The 15,422-nt window shown below is 39.6% G+C and overlaps 1 protein-coding gene across 2 annotated transcripts in view; it reads right to left on the bottom strand.

Moving 5' to 3' along the window:
- Positions 1-4,461: 4,461 nt before the first annotated feature.
- The window catches only part of PELI1 (pellino E3 ubiquitin protein ligase 1), a 111,766-nt gene continuing 100,805 nt past the window's right edge, over positions 4,462-15,422 (bottom strand). For both annotated transcript variants that reach the window (XM_077485972.1, XM_077485973.1), the window contains exon 7: positions 4,462-10,861. In XM_077485972.1, the coding sequence (XP_077342098.1) occupies positions 10,295-10,861 (567 nt within the window). In that variant the 3' untranslated portion in view covers positions 4,462-10,294. The remainder of the gene's footprint in view (positions 10,862-15,422) is intronic.

Raw genomic sequence — 15,422 nt, 5'->3', positions numbered from 1 at the left:
TGAAATGTCCCTCCTGACAAGGTAGATTTTGGACATTCAGATGAGGGGGATTTGTAAGCCCCGGACTCATGACACTGAAATACCAGGGCTCAGAACAGGAAATTGCCGGGGGTGAGGACGGGGTCCTGTGTAAGTTCATCTTACAGATTCTTCTGTAAAAGGTGAACTTACACTTTAATTAAAAGTAAACTTTTTTTTACAATCAAAAAAAAATAAAATTTTAAGTTACGTCCAAGCATATAAAATCCCCCCCCCCCCCACAAATTTAAACGTCCACATCAGGGAGCCTATGCCTCAAAACACTGAATGAGATATCCAGGTTACATATCAGCATGCATGCCGGAGTGAGAGCAATATTTCTAGCACCAGACCACCTTCGTAACGCTAAAATTATGACCTATAGGAGGTTTTTAAAATTGGGTAATTGTGCCCCTTAAAATTAACTTCAGGGTTTTTTTCTTGCTGAAATTTTGTGTTTCCTATCCGTTGCAGGAATATAGTGCAACATTAAAATTGGAACTACCACAATTTTTTCTCTAGGGTGTCTGCAAAAAAGCAAAACCGGCTCTTGCAGTGAAAGGGTTAAAAGGATAAGTTCACTATTGGGAACATGTCCTATCCGTAAGCTTGGTTAGCTAAAGCAAATTTGTTATTCACCCAAATTTGAACTGTTTAAATGACAATAAACTGGAAAAATGGGGGTGTGGTAAAAATAAATAAATAAAAATAAACAAACAAAACATCAGGAGGCAACGGTATACCTGCCCGCTGAGCCTGCAGCGCTCTCTGAAAAGTGGTGTGGCCCACCATGAGGAAAACAGGAAACAGCCGAATCTGAAGGGAATTCCTCTTCCAGCTATCATAGCCATTAGAGCATTACTGCGATCTCTATTCCAGCTGATGAAGCACGCCTGCCACGTGCTTTCAACCGGTAGTTTTACATCTACACACCAGAACAAGGTACTTTATGCCATAGATGGTTATCTCTGATAACTGTGCACCCGTTGGGAACTTGTTTTTTTCTTCATGAGTGACCACCCATGTTGCCAGTTTTCTCCATTTCCCGCATCCTCTCTGATCAGCGTGTATGGTTTGCCAATATACCATCAAGCCTCCTGCACAGTGTCCCATTCCGTGTGTCCCTTCCAGCCACATACTGCAGTCCTCAGGATTTTTGCATCTGCCCCTCTCTATATCCATATTAGGACTGCCTTTTCATTTCTGCCAATTGCTTTATGCAGGACATGCGTATGATCTCCATTGAAGATGCATGTGGAGTGTCTAGACGTTTTGTTTGTTTGTCCCCAGAAAACATTGTCTATGGATGGTGAATGATTGATGGTTTATGAATTTATACTTGTCCTACTATATATTTATCTTTTGCAATACATTTTCAATTTTTGATATCTGAATTGTATCATTTTGGACACTATATCTAAGAGGCTCTATCTTTTGGCACTATTCCATACTTACCTTCTTTTAACATAGCGGTTTTTCTTTCCTGATTTGAACTTTAGCAAATCATTTTCACCACATCCAGATGCCTAAATGCATTGAGTTGCTGTCATGTGATTGCCGTGCAATTGAACAGGTGTTCCTAATAAAGTGGCTGGGGTGTGTATGTTGGCTGTTCTTGACTGCACACTTGTACAAAATTGCTGGTAGTCTCTCACTACTGATCACAGAACAATAAAAATGTTGCAACACTCATCCAGGCGGATTCTTTTTTTTTTTTTTTTTTTAACTAAAAATAAGAAATTCCTGTACCAGACGTAGTACAGAGGTTGCCTTCGCTCACTTTATTTAGAAAATACAAGATTCCTGGAAGTCTCTGGCTTGGGTTAGTAGTCAGGACTCCTAAACTGCATAAGTGTTGTTTTTTTCTTTTTTTAGGAAGAGAAGTTATTTACAGGTAGCTACCATATTTTCTGATAATATAGGCTTCCTTTCAAATGTAATGGGTAATCCAGTCACCATAACTAAACAGAGCATGCTCACAAGTTGGGTATTAGAAGTACATAACCCAAGATATGAATATCTATGAACAGCCTATAGTTGAGGCAGGTGTTAACAGAACTGGAGGTGAGAAGTCGTCAGGGATCTGTTGATTTATTCTAATTTAACATAGAAGTACTCCTTCACACCAGATGTCAAATGACTTTTCTGACTGCATACACAATATTGCCTTGCTTCTGCTTGGGTAAATACTGGGAATACCTCAACGTCAGATGAACCAAGGAAAACAAATTAGATAAGCAATGAAAGGTTTCAAAAACATCCAAGAATTCTGGTTGATTTTGATTTACAACCAATAAATATCCCAAATCTTTACTAACATGCTGCACTTGAGCCAACAACAGCTAAACCAGTACCACCCTTTAAAGCGGTAGTAAACATATTTTTATAGCAGTCCTGCACTGACGTATTTATTTATTTTTTTAAACTGTTTAAAAATCATTTTCATTTTAAAGTCAGACTCACTTGTAGTGCTGATGCCCGTTATCCCAGTCCGATTTTCAGTCTAATCGATACATTATAAAATCAATCACAGCCGATGTCATCTTGCTTGTGGGCATTTGAAGCCCACAAGCAATCACTTTCGTGTTCCAGTGCATTTGAAGTACCAGCATTCCTTGCTGGTTCCAATGCATGCTCAGTGGCTACTGCTCTGAGTTTCGTATATGTTGCCATGACAATGGTTGGCGTCTTGGTAAGTTGCCGCCCCCATTGTGATGACCTCCGCACTGACTCCTGGGATGAATTACACGAGATCCCAGGAGACAGTGCGGCGGTCACTGGATATGATGCGGATACCCGCAGAAACACCACCCACAGCCGCAGGGACTGAAATATGACATTTTAAACCTGAACAGGTACGCTAAAAAAAACACAACGTCCATTGTGCACTCTTTTCTGCATGTAGAATAGACTGAGCCAAACTTATCAAAATGTGTGCAGAACCCTTTAAACGTATACCTACAAATAAGCTTATAAGACGTCTTACCGGTAAGCACTGTGAATATCTACTAAATTTGCACCGTTTAGTAGATATTCAAATTGACTGCAGCTGATGATGTCACTTGTGAAGGAGCAATACTCTCTGCATTCAAGGCACACTGAGTGACTGTATGCATGCTCAGGAGTGATATCATTGCAACCTGGCTATTCAAACAGCTGAAGAGTGCATACGCGCAAGGAAGACTGGGTGAAGGTACATTTTCTCAGTTTAACATTTGATGCCTTCTTTTTTCTATTGCAAATAAAATATGGGTTTATAAAAATTACAAAGCATTGCATTTAATTTTTTTTGTAGATTTTACACAGCGTCCTGACATTTGGGAATTGGGATTGTATTTGGTGCACACTAGCACATTATGGCATAAACATGTGAGAGGAGACATTAAAAATGGACAGTTTACTACCACTTTAACCTCCCTGGCGGTACGATTATTTCGGATTTTAGGTGCTAAAAGCGGTACCATTATTTTGCATGAAAATTTGGCGTTTTATATTGTAGTCCTGCAATTCTTAGGAATAACTCTCTTAAATCTGTCCAAACCAGAGTCTAGCAGACATCCCGGGTATGATAAAGTTTGAAAAATTAAATCATAAATTATAATATAATAAATAATTATAAATAATTGTACCAAATAATAATATAACAATAATAAAAATTATTCAATAATGTAATCAAATCAAAAACACTGAAATTTGCTCAGTTGCAGAATTGTCACTGTCATTACTTTTCAGTATTTGATGACGAAGCTCCCCACAAATCGCTATCGCTCAATTCTGCGAGTGATTCTAATTTATTATCGCTGTTTTCTAGCTGGTCTAAAATCATTTTTGATGTACAGTGACAGTTTTGGTTGCTATGGGCAATCTCCAGTTTCCAGGCATAAAGAACAGTTTTTATTATATAAAACTGCATGCAGGACACTGGGCAGACCACTAGGGACAACGGGGATGTGAAATATTTACATACAGCAATGTAATCTGTAAGATTACATTATACTGTATGTTTACTGTTTGTTTCACTTTTTGAATTTGGCGCCGATCTCCGTGCCAGTGCGTCGCAACGCTCGCAGGGCACGGAGATCAGGCTCCGTGATAGATCGAGCGAGACACGGCTCGCTCGTACAGCAGGGAGACAACGCTGGATCCGAGGGAGAAGGTAAGTAAACCTCCTCCTGGATCCAGCGATGCAGTCCCGAGTCTGACTCGGGGATACCGCTCTTGGTATAAAAAATCCACCCCGAGTCAGACTCGGGAATACCGTCAGGGGGGTTAATGTTGTGCCACCGATACCAATACAGAAGGTGGAAAAAAAAAACCTGAGGCTCGTGGCTGTCTGGCTTTTTCTCCAGCTATGATGCATATAAACAAACAGACCAACTGTGATTCAAATGCTCAAGAATAACATTTCCAAAATACTATGAATCAATTCTCATAAGGAATCAGTGTTTTTTCAATAAATGAAAATTTATTACCAGTAGTTGGTCATAATTATGTAACCAGTAAAGGCTGAAAAGCTACAGCACTGTGTGATAGCAATTACTGCAAATCTCTGTGACTCACACATCCAAGTCACATTGATTTCCATACACTGCAAGGCCAGCGGTCAGCTGCAGTGAAACAAAGGCCATTTCTGGTCTTGCAGTAATGAGATCAAGTAATCATCAATGCAGTGAAGTCCTTGTTATCAATATGCATTACTATCAGACAGCACATGTAAACATTTAATAAAAGTGGACGCTTATATAAGAATGTCAAGTTTCACATAATTCATTTAATATGCAAATATACTTAAGATTTCTCAGTAGTGGCCCCATTTATAGATATCTTAGATGTAGGCTCCATACACAGTATGCTTGTCTGCACAAAGGGCACCAATTATGGCTTAGCTCTAAAACAGAGAAGTTGTTTTTTTTCTTTTTTAATCGAAGGAATGCTTTATAAATGTTTGAAATCAAAATGTTCCACCTAATACAGAAGATATTCCTGATATCTCTCTTAATGTGGATACACATTCACCAATGTACAGGTTTGCAGGTGTAAACCGGAAACAAAAAAAGGCATACTATATGCTGACCAGAAATTGCATAATTTAACATACATCTCCAAAGAAGTTGCACAGCTGACACAAAAAGCAAGAGAAAATGAATTGACAAACACAATCACAATCTTTTATGCCGTAAGTTAAATGCATAGTAGACAATTTTCTTTTTTTTTTATCCTTCAAATAGGGTTTTTGTAAAAATCAGGTTTCCCCCCAAACTTTTACCACTTATCCAGCCCCTATCCCCCCACCCCCCAAAACAAAAAATACGAATTAACGCTTTAAAAACCTCTGCTAGTACTTCTCCCAAACACGACTGTAAGCTAGGACTCCTTTTAAAAGTGAATAAATTATGCTGTAAACCAAATAAATCTAACATTTTACAGAATGGACTCTTTACATACTGTATATATAAAAATCATTTGCAGGTTATTTACATGTCAACACAAAGCAGCTCTTGGGTGCATGAAGCAATCTTAAAGTGTACCAGTCACATCTGCAGCATAGGTGGCCAGTCTGTATGTTGAGTTTATTTATAAAGCAGGCATTTTCATCTACAAGAACAGATCTGCTAATTGCCCATTCCTCACGTGTGTGAAGCACTGTATTTGTTACACTCTGCAGCGCTCAGTGAGGGAAGCGCTGAGAGCTTATTGGAGGGAAGAAACAAACTCTCCTTCACACAGCACACAGGAACAGAGCTCAGTCCATCAATCAGCTGTAGCTCCCTTCCATATCACCCTCATTTCTCTTGGTATCAGGAAAATTTGTCAGAATTAATTCATACTGATAGCAGAGGAACAAAGAAGCAGACAGAAATTACACTTAGTGCTCTGGATTGAGACAAGTACACACTATAGAGCAGGGGTCTCAAACTGACAGCCCTCCAGCTGTTGTGAAACTACAAGTCCCATGAGGCATTGCAAGGGTGACAGTTACAAGCATGAGTCTCACAGGCAAAGGCATGATGGGGCTTGTAGTTTCGCAACAGCTGGAGAGCCGCCAGTTTGAGACCCCTGCTATAGAGGCTTTGTTCATATTTCATGTCTGAGGTTTACAACCACTTTAGAGCTAACCTCCAGGCAGTTTACACATTTTATATATATCAAATTTATATTATTATTTTTGACCTGGTATCATCCTATTGTAAGCCAGTGTACAGCAGAGCTCAAACAGGAATAAGCAGCACAAGTAGGCAATCAGTTATGCTGTGGTTCTCATGAACATACTGACAGCTGGAGACAGCAGAGTGACAGAGACGAGTTCATCAATATGCAGTTTCTCCTTTTACTGTCCAGTCATAGGCCGCAGCAGAGAAAAATCTGGTCTTCTGCCATATGAGACAGGGCTTTGCGGCAGAGCTGTTTAAATCACAGAAATGAATGAACTAAAATACAAATCCTCTGGCAGGTAAACAGCTTATATACATGTCATTCATCTGTGTATTCAGAAGTTTTTCATGTGGTTTATCCAACTGAAATTCTATTGTGTTGTAAATTTATATTAAATTATTTCCAATGTCAACAATTTTAATTTGATATGACATTTATGAATAAAAAACGCTTTTATACAGTGCGCCTGTGACAATTAGCAATGTATTATATCCTTTTAATAAGAAAGCACAGTAGTGCCTGTATGCTTGCCCATGTGAATGGACTAATTAAAGCAGTCCCGTCTCCGCTGGGAAGGAGGAAGATAGGTGACTTATTCACCGCTGTGGGTAAACTGATCTCTTCAGACTCAAAATGAAAAATTTTTAGTACAGAAGGTAATAAAGCACATATATCAACACAACACATTGCTTTGAAGAAGGAACTGTAACCTTCAACCTTATATTCATTGTTTTAATGTATTGAAAACCTTGCTTTAACAAATAGTTTGAAATTATCGATATTCGTAAAGGCAGCCATATGTGCTCATTACACATCTAGGCTCTGCTTTCTGCTTAGCAAAGCTGCAGTTTCATGCCTTTCTAATTTACTTATCCAACTACAAGCTTATCTGATATGGATGTTCTGCAGTCTTCAGTTAGGTACAACACTCATAATGTTCCTAGGCTGCCTAAATATAAGTAACCAGAGGGAGGAGCACATAGTTAGGCTGAAAAAAGACACAAGTCCATCTGGTTCAGCCAAAAAAGTACTTGGTTGCAACCGAGACACGCTTGAAAGAGAAGTTCCTGAAAAGGCGGTTCTATTGGCATGAGTTTATCTACTCTGCCGGGTACGCCTTACTAGTATATTAAAATGTCCATATTTTTGACAAAGGGGGTTACTGACCCCAGATGGGTCAAAATGGATTGGAGGAGTTGAGCTGTTCTCTCTTCTCTTCTCATTCTCTCCACCCAATTCCCCCATTTCCATACCCCTTTAAAATAGTCCAAAACCAATGCAAGGTACAGAGAATCCTGGGTATCAAACTGGGCAGAGTTATTAAATAAAGTTGATGGTTTATCTATTTTTTTGTGTGTTTGCTTGTAACATTACATAGCTGTTTAATTTAGCTGCTTTACATTAATGGCTCTGCTACAGCAGCCTTATTTTTGGTGCTACCTTCAGAATATATGATTTGATATTACTGCATTATGAGACCATTGTACTGTTGCCTTGCGATTAAGAAAAGAAAAAGTAAAGTAATGAGAGGTAGTGTAGCAGCAGTATCTTTGTTAAAATCATGGCCAACAAAAAACACTTTTTAATTCAAAATGCGAATGTGAATTGAGAATGTCAATGTGTATTCATTCTGTGACATGTGAACTTCAATAATTCCACTTGAAAAGAGCAATAAACCTCCAAACACATACTGCTTGTAGAAAAAGAATTATGGTTATAACCTGTGGAAGAATTCAGATAAAGAAAAGAGGGCATTATGTTCTATCACATACTTCTTGCCAAGAAATAGAGTTAAAACAGAGCGACACTCCTGCGATGTTGGGTCCTGGATCTCCCCGCTGGCGGCTGACATCTTTGGGCAGCCGGCTTCTGGGTAATGATGTAATTCCCGCATGTTCAGTCATTCCAGGTTTGCTGCACATGCTCACTATACAGGGTGGACAGGCAGGTAAATAACATTAATGCAGAAGAGACATAGCATGTCTGATGTCTGTTTAGCATTAAAAATCCTACCTGTTGGCGCATTTTATTTATTATTTTTCATAAAGTTACACTTTTAGTGTAAAGTTACAAGAATTAAACAGGTTGCATGTATATATTGAAATGTCTGGCAGCCATATGACATATTTAGTTTGAAAAAGGATCTAACCCACATTTGGTATTTTCCCATTGTATGTGTCTGCCATAAACATTGATGCACATAAATATTTTCCTTTTAATATGGCTTTTCCTAAATTCTATAGAGGCGTTACCAAGTCTGCTTGAAGTTCACATGCCCCGGAATTTCTGCAACTAAAAAGAGGTTTTTCATAAGACGTTAAAATGCTGGCTTTGAAGCAGTTTTAAAAAAAATAATTCCAGCCAATAAGTAAAAGGAGGGAAGATATCGTATCCATGCAGACTTCATGGACATCAGACTTCTGAAGGTAAAGTAGATTTCTACACAGTTTTTAAAGCTTCTATTCGGGGATTGCTAGACAGCTGCATCAAATGTGAGGGTACATTAAAGCACTTACAAAAGGATCTTAAGTAAAGGTAGAATGAAGCTGTGGGCTTTTAGAGATGGGGTAGAGTATAGACACATTTTTCTGTGTTTTCCTTTGACCGCATATTACCAGCTGTCCCAATCCAGGAAATAGGGGTAAATGTGTTCTTGCTTACGATTTAATATCTACCTTCAAAAAAAGAAAAAAACAAAAAAACACCTCCTCTTTTTTTTTTTTTTTTACATGCAGTTGAAAAAAAAAAAAAAAAATCAACCCAACAAATCTACTCTTTAGAAATGATGGATAGTCTTGTTTCACATTTCTAAAGTATTAATGCAAGGCTTACTTGGCATTTTCATGCTACAGACTGTGACAGGTACACTTTAAAACACTTTATGCATTTATGCAGGTCGGTGTGTGATTACATGACCTGAACGCTTCACATAGGGGTTCAGTTTTGCTTTTAGAAAACGATTAGCTAATAATTAGAACTAGTATTTCAGCTATCTTTGTAGTTAGTTTTCCTGAGTGTGTGCAAAAAGAAACTTGAGAAAGAAAGGTTGCTTGTGTATTTCTCTGTTAAAAAAGCCACAAAACACTCCGCCCATTAAATGGGTATTTCACCTAACCAGCCAAGGACAAGCTGTGTTAAAGCTAATGCTACAATCATAAAACATGCAAGGAAAAAAGTAGAATATTAAAAAAAGAAAAAAAAAAAAAAAAAAAAAACTAAAAGCTACAAACTTTTTCTGGAACATGAAATTTACAGTTTATCACAATGGATGTAGGGCTCCAGTAAAAATATGCAACGTCCCCGAGAAAAATACATTTGTACAAAACATTCTAATCTTACCTGCTCGAAACATGTTTGTGATTTAATGAAACCCAAGAAATGGCTCAAAGGATAAATATATCATGTCACAAGCAATATTACTTCAGAAATAAAAATATGAATTCAAAATAACATAAATAAAACCCTGAAATGTATGCAAACAATTATGAGCGCCTGTTAAGACTAACCAAGGACGTGATTGAAATCGAATATTTACAGACTCCTCCGACCCCGCTTATGATCTCCTAGCTGTCACATGATTCAGTGATAAAACGGTCTAATCCCATGATCGAATAATGAAAACAAACAGGGATAAGAAAAGATTGTCCATATTGGTATTTTTTGATATTGTCCCGGCTACTTTAAGCATCCAAAGTACATGGGCCAGTTTATACGACAATGCTATTAAGTCATTGGCATTTTCCATACTAAAGATAAATATAAAACTGTTGTATGCTATATTTCACAATGCGTGTTGAATTATAAACTAATGTAGTTTGAGCTGACTATACTCCCCAGTTTTCCAAAATAATTTAATACTGAGGTGGGTCATTCAGAAATATTAATGAAGGCATTTAAATCAAATCTGCATAATCCCGTTTTGAAACATCTGCTTGCAAACAGAAAAAACGTTTTTATCGCTGCGTCCTGTGTTTCACAACGTTCGGAGCTCCTGTAGCTTTTTAGTTCTGTATTATGCAAACTTTGCCAATAGGTCTTGACTACTTTGAGAAGACCGGCCAGCGGGAAGCAAACCAAACCTTTCCTAGCTTATGCGCTCAATGCAAGCACCGAAAAAGAGGTGTTAGTCTAGAGGTCCTTGGAAAATAAGTCTGATATACCCTTGTTCTCCTGCAAGCTGGTGTGCGCAGAATGGGCAGGCTGCATGGAAAGTATGAGTACCATGGGGAAGTGGGATCTGAGACCAGTAGGCAGTTGTTTTTTCTGAGCAAACATGTCCACAAGGGCTAAAGGCATGAGTGGGAGGGCCTGCATCCACATAAAATCCAGCTTCACAACCCAGCCATAGTGGAACATATGGTCCCACAGAGCGACACATTGGACACTCCCGGTCCTTTCCATCTCGCTCCTCTTTGTTTCCCCAGTTATGGTAACCGTGCACATGGCCACAAGTCAGGTATACCCAAGGCTGTTTCTCATCTACAACATCCTTCCTCTTCATACTAGGAAAAGCCAGTGTATTAAAACCAACAGGACACTGAGGTCGTGCTGCATTGATCTCCTGTCTCAGTGCTTCTAAGTGTTTTACGGTTGGAGTTCTGGACAGACCTTCAGCGGTACGCCATAACAAAGTAGCTCCACAAAGATCAATAAGGGATCCATCTTGAAGCTCATTGCTTTCATTTTCCACCTGTTAAACAAAGATTCCAGTCATTTATGTTCAAAACACAACCTTTAAGCATCTATTTTATGAACTACCTATGTAGTGAAAATGTTTCTCAGACATTTGCAGGGACATTTTCGCAGTAATGTGTAGGTAGCTGAAAGTTAGCTGTAAGAAGACTGGGAGCCACGGCCTTCCAGAAGAATTAAGAGGAATCAAGAAAATGGTAAATGTTTCTACTCAAATCCTAACCCACCTTGACTACTCTATAAAGAAACCCATTTATAAATATTTAGTCAAATAATTTAATAAGTTTAGACAGGAAGAATGGAAGGATACAGACCCCTGTAGGGTTATTTGGGTGTTCCTGCTGGGGTGATTCAGCCGCCCTATACCTGAACTTCATAAACACTGGCGAAGACAGATTTTGCAAAAGTCTCCCTCATGCATTCTAAAAGTGGTGAAGAATGCACCAAATTCATATACTTGTCTAGAACTTGTATTAGAATTTGGCTCATGCTGTACCACTTAGCGTGCACACGAGACACATTTCTGCAGAATCTGTCTGAGACAGTTTTTCTCTCTGTATGCCAAGAGGTAGTCTTAACTAAATTTTTACATTTGGCGCATTCAATAAGACAATGTAAAGCAGCACATTTAATGCAACACTATGTAAAAGTGGCACATTTTAGAACTATATGAATTTGGTACATGAGTCGCTGTCAGAACCAAAAGTATCGCAAATGCTTCATAAATTTGGTGCAATACATTAACCAGGAGGGATAAATGGCAGGAAAGTGGCACAGCAGCTTTATTGAATTCCCTCCCCCATGTGTCTTGGTGACCACCAGAAAGTAATTGAAAACCCCAAATTTTATGGCAGTCACTGCAATAGAAGGATACAAATGTGCCAGAAAGGATTTGCTAGTACACTGTTATTACCAAAACACCTTTGCGTTTCTTTTAACAGGAAGAGGAGCAAAATCTTCCCAAGAAAAAAAAAAGATTTGAACTATTCCCTACTCTGCCCAAAACAAAAATGTTTAGGTCAGCCATGGATGGTTCGAATCATTAATGGGCAGACTGAATGTACCAAGGTGATCAATCGATCAACTTGGATACAACCAGCCTGCCGGATTTACTTGCGCAAATTGAGCAACAGTGATTGAAGACAATTTTTCGGCAGGAGGGATACCCGTCAACACAGTCTGTGTTGATGGGGGAACCGTGCAAACTTTTTTTTACTGCAACCCGTGGCTGTAGGAAATAACATTTTTATAACAGCTCACCTGTAAAATCCTTTTCTTGGAGTACATCACAGGACACAGACCCATATTAATTACTACATGGGTTAAAGGCCACCTTCAGGTGATGGACACTGGCACATCCAAGACAGGAAGTCCCCCCTCCCTATATAACCCCTCCCATTACAGGGAATACCTCAGTTTTGTAGCAAAAGCAATACACATATATCCCAGAAAGAGGGGCGGGACCTCTGTGTCCTGTGATGTATGCCAAGAAAAGGATTTTACAGGTAAGCAGTTATAAAAATCCTATTTTCTTAAGCGTACATCACAGGACAAAGATCCATATTAATTACTACATGGCATGTCCCAAAGCAATGCCATTTGAGGGGAGGGAGACACAGAAAAAAAAAGTCTGCCATCAGACATGAGGTTCTATACTGCTGCTTGCAGAACACCACGCCCAAAGGCGGCATCCTCATGTCCTTTTACATCCACCTGATAGAACCCAGTGAATGTATGGACCGAAGACCAAGTAGCAGCCTTGCAGATCTGAGTCATGGATGCTTGGTGATGCACTGCCCAGGAAGCAATGACTGCCCTGGTAGAGTGCGCTTTAACTTGGAAGGGAGGAGTTTACCCTCTTCAAACCATGAGCTTGGATAATAACCTGCCAAACCCACTTAAAAATATGCTGCCTGGCCCTTCCTGGGGAATTCTGGAAGTACAAATAAAACATCAGTTTTACGTATCTGAGCTGTTGCTTTCTGATAGATTCGGACTGCTCTCACTACATCAAGTGAGTGCAAAGACTTTTCCTGCGCAGAACTAGGTCCTGGAAAAAAGGAAGGCAGGATAACATCTTGGTTCAGATGAAAACCCAATACTACCTTAGGTAGAAAGGTTGGGTGGGTTCGCAACACCACCCTGTCTTTATGATCAAATATGGCTCTTTATAAGAAAAAGCAGCCAACTCGGATACTCTTCTAGCCAAAGAGATAGCCACCAAAAGGACTAATGGAATATGACGTATCAATTCAAAAGGCTGATTTTGTGACCCCGATAAAACTAACTAGATTCAAATCCCATGGACACAAAGGGGATCTGACTGGCGGATTTATAAGCATTACCCCCTGTATAAAGGCCTGGATTAAGGAATGTGAAGCAAGCGGTCTTTGAAAGAACACTAATAAGGCCTAGATTTTACCCTTGATAGTATTCAAGGCAAGCTTCATTTCTACTCTCAGCTGAAGAAAGGTAAGGATTCCACCTATGACATACTGCTGGGGATGCAATCTCTTGGATTCACACCAAGAGACATAGGATTTCCAGACCCTATAATAAATGAGTCTGGAGGCTGGCTTTCTAGCATTAAATCAGGGTAGAAATCACCGAACCTAAAAGCCCCCGATTTTTTAGAATATGGGCTTCAATAGCCAAACCGTTAAACTTGGCGTTTGTAAAGAAGGATGGAATACTGGACCCTGCGAGTGTAGGTCTGGGCGCAATGGAAGGGACCATGGGTCTCCTACTTCCATGTTTACGATCTATGTATACCAGGATCTTCTGGGCCATCCCACGGGGCCACTAACATCAGTTCTGCATGCGAGTGGGTCCCTTGTCCTTGACACAAAGTTAACTTGTTGTTGAATCTGGCCAATAGGTCCACATCCAGGGTGCCCCGTTTTTGGCAAATCACCCAAAAGATGTCGGGGCGTAGAGACCATTCCCCTGAAAATAGCTGCTGGCGGCATAAGAAACCTGCCTGCCAATTCTCCACGCCCAGAATGAAAACTGAAGATAGGCAAGACACATGCCCAAACCAGAATATAGTTCACTTCCCTCTGGGTTGCGTGACTTCTGGCGCCCCCTTCGCGATTGATGTAGGCTACCACTGTAGCATTGTCGGATTGAATCCTGACAGGCCAATTCTGTAACCTGGACATCCAGGCCCATAGAGCCGGACGTGCTGCCCGAATCTCTCGGATATTGAGCAAGGTCTTCTTGACCCTGGACCATTTCCCTTGGACCGTAGCCTCCTCAAAAAATGCTCCCCAGCCTGACAGACTGGCATTGGTCATCACAATCTTTCAAGTAACCGGCGTGAAGGATTTTCCCTTCTGCAAATTCTTGGCTACTAATCACCATCTGAGGTTCTAACAAAACTTCTGGGGTCAGATTGGTAAGTCCAAGGCTTGGATTTTCTGTTGCAAGCCGACAAGATCCTGTTTTGTAACAGTCTTGAATGAAATTGAGCATAGGGGACTGCTTCGAATGAAGCCACCATCTTCCCTAATAATCTCATGCATAGGCGGATGGAAGGATTCTTCCTTGCCCTGATCAACTGGACCAGTTCCTTTATAGCAGTGACCTTTGATCATGGCAAAAACACCTTTCTCTGGGCTGTGTCTATGAGCAGGCCCAGGTACTCCAGCCTTTTTACTGGCTGTAAGGCTGATTTCTCAAAGTTGTATAGTGTTAAATTTCTTCCAAACTGGAAAAAACACTGCGCTATGCAAATGTGCAAAATAAAGCTGCTACTCCACTAAAATTGGATATTTTAGCAAAAAATTTTAATATTATAAACAAGAAGTAGTGCTAAACCATTATGAAAAAACGGATTTGTGAATAAATCTAATATCCATGTGCAAAACCGCATAGACATTACAAAGAATTTATGAATAAGTGAACACCGTGAAAGACAAAATAAAGAGTGCAAAAATAAAGTCTTTTTGTTTTAAATCCAGAGTAATGTTCAGATCCCATGTGCAGACTTCAAATATACCGCTTAGTTTACAGAAGGGTAAACATGTGAACACCCATGTGATGATACCGCCACCTCAACAAATGTAGGCTTACCGGAAAAACGTGACCCAAAAGAACATATATTCTGAGGGTCTTACAAGCTTTGAATTGACTGGCTGGTGTTGAAATGCCCAATGACGTGGATTTGGCCAAGATTGGACTGGCAAATAATTATCTAGGAATTCTTCCCAACAACAATAGATTCTCTCCTCGCATTTAAAGGCCCAGTTCAGGATAATAGATGTATAGGAAGAAAATATAGGACCATATAGTGCGATTCCGTTAAAATTAAATTTATTAAAAAATATGGTAATAAACTCACATTTCTGTAGTTCAAAACAAGCACTTCTTATAAAACAGGCAACAGTGGAGTCCTCCCGACGCGTTTCATCCTCAGACATCGTCTGGGGTGTCCATCCACTGTTGCCAGACTCTCTTTTATAGTCAAAAAGACCCATTAGCATCTTCCCTAAAATTCTCATGCATAGGCGAAAAAAGGATTCTTCCTTGCCCTGATCAACTGGACCAGTTCCTTTATA

The sequence above is a fragment of the Lithobates pipiens genome, unplaced genomic scaffold (genome assembly GCF_037356315.1).
Source record: "Lithobates pipiens isolate NorthernLeopardFrog02 unplaced genomic scaffold, aLitPip1_a1.2 Scaffold_18, whole genome shotgun sequence".
NCBI lineage: Eukaryota > Metazoa > Chordata > Amphibia > Anura > Ranidae > Lithobates > Lithobates pipiens.
The sequence above is the reverse complement of the archived record's forward strand: the minus strand, read 5'-3'. Positions and strand labels throughout refer to the sequence as shown.